An 8,564-nucleotide genomic window follows, 5' to 3' on the forward strand; every position below is an offset into this window, starting at 1 on the left:
TTGGGGATGGAGACCTCCACTGGAGGACAGCGTCCAGGAGGCCTGGAGGTCACTGCCCCTTCCCTGGGAGGCCTCGCTCACTCCCAGCCCCTCATGTCCCTCATTTTAAGTGAGTCATTAGGTCTTCCCTGAAGCCCTCAAGCTGTCTTCCCCCATCTCCAGCCCAGTCTCATTTCTGCTGTGGGTTCCCCAGGAAATAGTGCCCTCTCCAGAGGGGGAGGGGTGGCAGTGGCCAAGGTCTGGGACCACCAGCAAGTCACCTGCCGGTGGACCGGGACACAGCACCCTTTGTTCTGGCCCCTCCCTGCCCCCTCAGTCCCAGGCTGTCCAGCCCGGATTAGCCTTATCCAGGGGAAAGCCACGGAGGCCCCTCCTGGAATGTGGCCTGGGGGTGGGGGTCAGGCAAGGAGTTGAGGTGATTAGACTGGTGGGGTCTCTCCCGGGCAGGGCTGTGCCCCCAGCACCACTGGGACACCCCTGGGCAGGGCTCCGTGTGTCCTCTGCCCGAGGTTCCCAAGGCTCCAGGAGGTGGAAGGTCTCCCCATCTCTCCAGCTCTCTTAGGAGGGGCATGGGACAGGACCCCCACCGTGGGGCCTGGCCTGGCCCTGTGCTGCCGTAGCTCAGGCAAAAGCCTCTTAGAGGGGGTGGGGGGGGGACACTCTAAGCCCCAGGCCTGGGGGAGCGAGCTGTGGGCTGATAGTCTGGACGGCTGGGCTGCAGCAAGCCCGGCAGTCTTCAACTGCGCCCCCATCAGACTAGGCTTCCCTGGGGAGCCAGTGGGGCGGCCCCTCCCTGCAGGCCTCAGAAGATGTGAGGCTGGACACCCAAACCCACAGGACGGCTCAGGTGAGTGTGGGGCGAGGGCTGCCAGCGACCACCCTCTTGTCACCGTCCTCAAGTGGTAGCCATGGTGAGGGGAGGACAGGCAGCAAAAACCAGACCCTGTCCTGGTGGGGGAGGGGTGGAGTCCCAGACACCCTCGGGGCCCTTGGCATTGCCCAGTGTGGGAGTGAGACCCCAGGCTCTGAGGGGGCTGGGGAGGGAGGGAGGGAGGCTGGTGCCTGCCCCAGCTGTGGGCTGGTCCATCCTGCCTGGAGGCCCACCCTCCTCGTCTGTTATGGGGGCGCATGGGCTGCTGTGTGAACCCCTGGGCGGAGCTCCAGGAGCATGAGAGACTTCCTCCTTGTGGAGGGATTGGGGGGCTGCTAGACATCTGGAAGGCAGTTCTCTCTCCTGGTGTCCCTTCAAAGGTCCCCACCTGTCCAGTGGGAGCCAGAGATCTGACCACTCTCACCAAGATTCTCTGCTGGCCTGGGGTGGTCGCTCACCCGTCTCACAGGTTGGGAAACTGAGGCTCAGCGAGGGGAGGGGACCAGCCCAAGTCACAGAGCAAATCCAGGGTCAAGCTGGGATGAACTGGAACTCAGCTCCCTTGGCTTCTGAGACAAGGCTAATGTTGTTACAACATGTTTTGGGGTTTTTTTCCAAAATGTTCTAATGAGAAATTAGGAACATTCCACAAGGCCAGGGAGGAGAATAAACACTCATTTTGCGGCTGGCGCCAGTCTCTCCCCCGCCCCCCCCTCCACCGTGTTTGTTCCTGTGTCCTGAGACCCTCACACGTGCCCACTGGGGTCCTCACGCACATCCCCAGCGCACACTGGCTTCCCGGCTCTCCCACTCACCGCACCCCCTCTCCTGCCACCACTAGGTCCTGAGGCGCAAAGAGTGTCCTCCAGAGGGGTCTTCCTGAAGTCGACTCAGGTGGGAAGGACGCTGGTATCCTCCCCTCATCCTTCATACGGCCCTTGGAGGAGGGGAGATTTGGGGTGAGGTTTCCCCTCCTAGCTCCGTTCCCTGAGCAGGGCTCACGTGGGTAGCCCCGTACCTCAGTTTCCCCACGCTGGGTCTCCATGCCCCTTCCCTGTCTGGGCTACAGACCCTCGCCTCTCCCTCTTGTCCCCCCTCCTCCAGCAGAAGCAGCAGCGATGGGCGCTGGCGGCCCCAGGCCGGCCGCGGGCCCCCCAGACGGCGGCTGGGGCTGGGCGGTGCTGGGCGCTTGCTTCGTGGTCACCGGTTTCGCCTACGGCTTCCCCAAGGCCGTGAGCGTCTTCTTCCGCGCGCTCATGCGCGACTTCGGTGCAGGCTACAGCGACACGGCCTGGGTGTCCTCCATCATGCTCGCCATGCTCTACGGCACTGGTCAGCGCCCCCTTGCTGTCCCTCCCCCCCCCCCCCCCCGCCCCAGGCCCAGGATTGAGGGTCTGGGCTCAGGAGCCAGGAGACACCTGACCCCCTGAGCATCCCCCGGGCTTCTAGGGGTGGCGCGGAAACCCCTTCCTTCCCGTGGAAACGCTGGGAGGAGAGAGGGGGGAGGAGAGGGCAGGAATGGGGCAGCGGCCAGAGGTGGAGCCCGCACCTAGGCGGCTGACCTGGCAAGCTTGGCCAGCGGGCAGGGCCGTTCCATTTCTGCCACACCCGCCTATGTTACAGGTGGGGAAACCGAAGTCTAAATGAGATTCCCGCTCCCCGAAGCCCTAGCCACCTGTGCGGATGGGGGAGATGCTGGAGTTTTCCTGGCCAAGCAGTGTGGGGAGTGGGGGTGAGGGATGGGGGGAGTCTGGGGAGAAAGGCAGCCCAGGCGGCGATTCCAGCTGTGAAGATAAAAAGGGAGTAGGGTCCGCCTCTTCTGCTTTGGGTTCCGTGTTCTCAGGACGGCTGGGGATGGCCGCTCTGGACCAGGACAGGTCCCTCCCTTTCATCCCCCGGTTGGGCGCTGTTTCCTTGGTCTGGCCCAGCCAAGCTGTGTGACCTCGGCCAGACACTGCCCTCTCTGAACCCGGGGGTGCGGGGTGGGGGTGGCGCTATCCCTTCGAGCCGTCTTCCAGGGCTGGGAGGTGCAGTCTGGAGTGTTCACCAGAGAGGAGCTTGGTCCAGCCCGAGTGGTGACCCTGCCCTGCCCACAGGCCCAGTGTCCAGCATCCTCGTGACTCGCTTTGGCTGTCGCCCGGTCATGCTGGTGGGTGGGCTATTGGCCTCTGCGGGCATGGTCCTAGCATCCTTCGCCACGCGCCTCGTGGAGCTATACCTGACGGCTGGGGTGCTCACAGGTGAGGGTGCCCACTGCTCTCCTCCCTGCGGGGGTGGGGGTCGGGAGTCCTTGCTGCAAGACGTCCTGTCCTAGGTTTCCCCATGAGGGTCGGTCTTCGAGGTCCCTCTGCTCACTTCCCCGAGTTCCGCCCACCCTGTCGCCCTCCCCCCTCCTGCTGGCAGCTGGGGTGGGGGCGCCCTCGGGGAGCCGGGCACAGCGCCGCCTCGCCCGCAGGCCTGGGCCTGGCCCTCAACTTCCAGCCGTCGCTCATCATGCTGGGGCTGTACTTCGAGCGGCGGCGGCCTCTGGCCAACGGGCTGGCGGCGGCCGGCAGCCCGGTGTTCCTGTCGGCGCTGTCGCCGCTCGGCCAGCAGCTGCTCGAGCGCTTCGGCTGGCGCGGCGGCTTCCTGCTGCTCGGCGGCCTCCTGCTGCACTGCTGCGCGTGCGGCGCCGTCATGCGGCCGCCCCCGGGGCCCGGCCAGCGGCCACGCGGGGACAGCGCAAGCGACGCTCCGGGGGAGATGGAGACGGACGGCGCCGGGCTGCGCCTGCGCGAAGCGCCCCCTGGCGGCCGGACCCGGCGGCGCCTGCTGGACGTGGCCGTGTGCGCCGACCGCGCCTTCGCGGTGTATGCCGTCACCAAGTTCCTGATGGCGCTCGGGCTCTTCGTGCCCGCCATCCTGCTGGTGAACTACGCCAAGGACGCGGGCGTGCCCGACGCCGACGCCGCCTTCCTGCTCTCCATCGTGGGCTTCGTAGACATCGTGGCGCGGCCGGCGTGCGGCGCCCTGGCCGGCCTGGCGCGCCTGCGACCGCACGTCGCCTACCTCTTCAGCCTGGCCCTCGTGGCCAACGGGCTCACGGACCTGAGCAGCGCGCGCGCGCGCTCCTACGGCGCCCTTGTCGCCTTCTGCGTCGCCTTCGGCCTCTCCTACGGTATGGTGGGCGCGCTGCAGTTCGAGGTGCTCATGGCGGCCGTGGGTGCGCACCGCTTCCCCAGTGCGCTGGGCCTGGTGCTTCTCGTCGAGGCCGTGGCTGTGCTCATCGGACCGCCCTCTGCCGGTGCGCTCCGCAGGAGGAGAGGGTGACACGGCCTAGGGCCCCTAAGTCCAAGGGAAACCCCCTCCCTGGCCCAGATGGAACATCCAGGGATGAGGGGAAGGGACCCATCAGAGGAGACAGGCTGGTGGAGTGGACTCCCCTTCCCATGGCCAGTTAGCCCCTCCTCAAGCCGGTACCCCGAGCTCTGGGTGAGGGCAGAAAAGCCAGGAAAGGTGCCAGGAAGAAACCCGCACTGATAGCTGCTGGCCCACTAGCTCGCCTCCAGCCGTGGGCACGAAGGCCTTGTGACGTGCAGGTGCTTCTGCTTTTCCAGATGGGGGAACCGAGGCACACAGGCCCAGTACAGTTTGCGGTCCCAGAATTAGATGGAAGCCCGGCCTGGTGCTAAGCCCGTACCTTTGAACACTGCATCTCGGGGCCCCTCGGGCTGGCCCCGTGGCTTAGCAGTTAAGTGCACACGCTCCATTGCTGGTGGCCCGGGTTCGGATCCCCGGCGCGCACGGACGCACCACTTGTCAGGCCATGCTGTGGCAGCGTCCCATATAAAGTAGAGGAAGATGGGAACAGATGTTAGCCCAGGGCCAATCTTCCTCAGCAAAAAGAGGAGGATTGACATGGATGTTAGCTCAGGGCTGATCTTCCTCACACGCAAAAAAAGTGTGCGCTCTGCTGAAACACTGCATCTGAGTGCTTTAGTCTCCCCAGCCTCTGAGGGTGACTGGAATAGGGACAGTGTCTTGGGGAACCAGCCCTGGGGCCAGGAGCAGAGTTGGGGGTGCTCAGCGTGCTCATAGGGAGGAGAAGTGCTGGGGTCTTCCACTGTGCACACTGCCTGCTGGGCACTCGGTGTTCATCGTCTCTTAGGGAGTCATGATGACAAGGGTGGTCTCAGAGGGCTTCCCCTGATGGCTCAGGGAGCCATCTTCCATTTTCTTGTGTGACCCTGGGGTGGATGTAAGAGGCAGAGAAGGCGCATGGGGTGAGAAGGTGGTGAAGGACACCTCAGGGCTGCATGTGGGAGGGACAGGACTGGCTGGCTGTGCGGGGAACAGGAAGGCAGGTTTGAGGGAACACTGCTCGAGGGGACTCAGGCCAGCAGCCAGCTTGGGACACGGGGGAACCTCCCTGAGGCCGCAGAGATGCAGACTGAGGGGTCACAGGCTGGTGCGGACAGCCACAAGAATGCCCCCGAGATGGGGAGCCCACGGAAGAACCACACTTGAGGGGAAAAGATTTGCAATTAAAAGATTTTCCTGAGTATGAGGGTAACATTTGCCTGTGATAGAAAACTCGGAAACTACAGAGCTGAGCCATGCCGCTGAAGAGCAGGGGCGTCAAGTGGAGAGAGCAAGAGTTAGGACCCCCAGGAGAGCAGGGCTGAGCTCAGGCCCCCTCCCCACTCCCACCCCAAATATCCCAGGTGGGTAAGTCACAGGGCACTTGTGGGGCTTGAATCCAGGGGTGCAGGGAGTGCCGTGTAAACTGTGAAGTGCTGTCTCACCAAAGGCCCCATATCACTTAAAAAACTGAGGTCCAGGGAGGTGAAGTGAGTTTTAAGGTCTCAAATGTTAGAACCTGCATGGGGTTTTGCAACTGTAAAATGGGAATAAAGGCTGGGCCGTGTGTGTGTGTCACCCATGAGCCCACCAAGAGCACTGCCCTTTATCTGAGGGTGTGTTGAGGGGGTGAAGGGTGGGGTCTTCCACAGGCCCTTACCACCCCATCCCCCCCAGGCCGCCTGGTGGATGCACTGAAGAACTATGAGATCATCTTCTACCTGGCTGGCTCCGAGGTGGTCCTGGCAGGGGTCTTCATGGCTGTCGCCACCAACTGTTGTCTGCGCTGCTCTCAGGACGCCCCGCCCAGCTCAGGCACAGAGGGCGGGGCCAGCGACACCGAGGATGCTGAGGCCGAGGACGCAGAGGCTGAAGGGGACTCTGAGCCCCTGCCCACGTGCTCTGAGGAGCCCGGTGGCCTCGAGGCCCTGGAGGTGCCGAGCCCAGGGGCTGGGCCCTCAGAACCCGAGGTGGAGGCAGAGCCAGGGGTGGACCCCGAGACTGTGTAGTGCGGGGGCACTAGGCAGGGTGGCCGGTGACTTCCCTTCTCAGAGGCCTGGCTGCCCCACGAGGGCCTGGCACACTGGAGGCTGCTCTGGGGCGGTCTTCCCGGGGGCCATGGGAGCGCTGCCTCCCTCATCTGCCCAGCGGGCCACGGCCGGGCCCTGCTCCCGCTCGGTGAAGCTGCTGTGCACGGACAGGGTCTGGGCCTGTGTGAAACTGAGGTTCATAAAGCTCAGCTGAAAGACAGGAGCTGAAGGACAGAAGGTTCCGTTTCTGCTTCTCCGCTGCGGCTCTGGCTGCTCTCGGGGGGTGGGGCAGGAGGGAGTCTGAGAGGCTCTCCCAGGGTCCCCTGACCCGCAGGTGCTGGGGGAGGAAGTTGCAGAGATTGGGGTGGGCGTAGTCTTCCCAGACTGACAGGCAGCAGGGGCGGCCCTGGCCTTCAGCTCCTGCCAGCCCCAGCCCCACTGCTCAGAGCTGGGTGCTGAAGCCCCACTGGCGGCACCTGTCGCTGGAGGGGCCCAGAGCAGTGAGAAGGAGCACAGGTCCCGGAGTCACGGGCTGGGTTGAATCCTGGCCCTGAGCCTCGCTCCTCTCGCCTCGCTCCCTGAGGTTGACAATAAATGACTCCATCTCATGGCGTCCCAGGAGAGCGTGTGGCCAGCACCTGCCCTGCTGCCTTCTGCGAGGCGTGCCTGTCCCCACACCTTCCTAAGGGGGGACCATCTCCCAGCTGAGCTCCGGTCTCTTCTCTCTAGGGGATAAACTCAGGTCCTGGGCCTTTGCTCTGGACACGTGCCCCATGGATATCACTGTGGCTCTGTGGGCAGCACAGTCACCCTGGCATCTGCTTCCCCGCGGGGGGTCCCAGGGACATCTCTCGAACTTGATTCAAGTGCAGGGGGCTCCAGGTCTCCTGCTGGCTGAGCAGACTCGGGGATCTACTTTCTCTCTGTTTATTCTCACCCCACAAATGTGACACCCCTGTCCTTGCTGCTCTCCCTCCAAATCCTGAGCGTGATGACCAGGCCCCAGTGGAGGAAGCAGCCTTCCCCCCGCAGACCCCCACTCCGTCCAGCCGTGCTCCTCAGGAGGGCCCATCCCACTGGTGACTCCTTCCCTGCTAGTCTTTTTCCATCCGGGCCCCAGGAGGGTGTGGGGAGCCCTTGCAGATGCCTGGCCGACTTCCACTGTCTGCGTTTTCCCCCCGAGCACTACAGCAATGACTACATCTTATTTTATTCAACAAATCCCTATAGAGCGCTGACTCTGTGCCAGGCGCTGTGCTAAGCCTTTTACAAATGTTCCCTCATCTAATCGTCATAACAACCCAGTGAGGTAGGTACCATTATTAGCCCCACCCACTGACAGGGAAACTGAGGCACAGGGAGGTTAGGAAGTAGACCAGGGTCACAGAGGCTGTGATTGGAACCCAGGCTGTTGGTTCCAGTCTGTGCCCTTGGCCTCCACGCTGGCTGGCCCCTCAGAGAGGTGGTGCGGTCCGACAGCTCTAGGGGACCCACGTGCACTCCTGGTGACAGCGCATCTCTTCCTCCACACTCCCAGTCCTGCCTGAGAATCCCATTCGGGTTTCTGCCCAGGACCCGCATACTCAAAGCTAACAAGCAGAAAACATTTCTCCCCCATTGTGGCCTCTGCCCACCCCTCACGCCCTCTTGTACCCCTCCCATTCTCAGGATGACCATAGAATTCATGGTCCAAACAGGGACACTTCGCGAGTGAAAAGGGCCACTATGAACAGTTACACCAGGAGCACAGGCGTGGACTGGGACTGCCCAGGTGAAGCAGGACACACGGCCACCCTGTTTCTACCACTTTGCAAAGACACGGGATACTAGCGTGGCACTGTCCGCTGGGCTGCTGCTCACGGCCCTGGCAGAACAGGTGCGCCTGGGGTGGGGGGCACCCATACGTTCTCTTCCCTATTTTGGGCCTCGGCTCCTGACCCGGTGTCTGTCCTGCCCTTCCCGAATAAGGTTTAGTTCATGGCCAGACACACTGAAGCACCAAAGATGAGGGTGATGGAAAAGGCTCCACAGAGCAGAAAGCTTGGAGGCAGGGGGAAGTCGAGTCTTTTGGACCTGAGAGATCTGAGACCAAATCCCACTCTGTGTGGGTACATGGTGTGGCCTTGAGCAAGACACTTCTCTGGGCCTCAGTTTCCCACCTGTAAATGGGGACAACAGTGCTAATCCACAGAGCTGCTGTGAGGAAGAAGTGATGTACATAAAGGGAATGTCACTAAACCTTGTTGCCCACCCTCCCTTGTGATCAGGGAGGCAGAGGGGTGTCAAGGGGAGAGGAAGGTCTGAGGCACTGGAAAGAGCCCGGC

The 8,564-nt window shown here is 63.0% G+C and overlaps 1 protein-coding gene across 1 annotated transcript; it reads left to right on the forward strand.

The window, feature by feature from the left end:
* Positions 1–1,989: 1,989 nt before the first annotated feature.
* SLC16A8 (solute carrier family 16 member 8) lies at positions 1,990–6,429 on the forward strand. The gene is made up of 4 exons (XM_058568818.1): positions 1,990–2,203; positions 2,968–3,111; positions 3,327–4,154; positions 5,888–6,429. Exons 1-4 carry the CDS (start codon positions 1,990–1,992, stop codon positions 6,217–6,219), a joined length of 1,518 nt encoding a protein of 505 aa, XP_058424801.1. The 3' UTR covers positions 6,220–6,429.
* The last annotated feature ends 2,135 nt before the right edge of the window (positions 6,430–8,564 follow it).

This window comes from Diceros bicornis, chromosome 25, assembly GCF_020826845.1.
Source record: "Diceros bicornis minor isolate mBicDic1 chromosome 25, mDicBic1.mat.cur, whole genome shotgun sequence".
In the NCBI taxonomy this organism is placed as follows: Eukaryota; Metazoa; Chordata; class Mammalia; order Perissodactyla; family Rhinocerotidae; genus Diceros; species Diceros bicornis.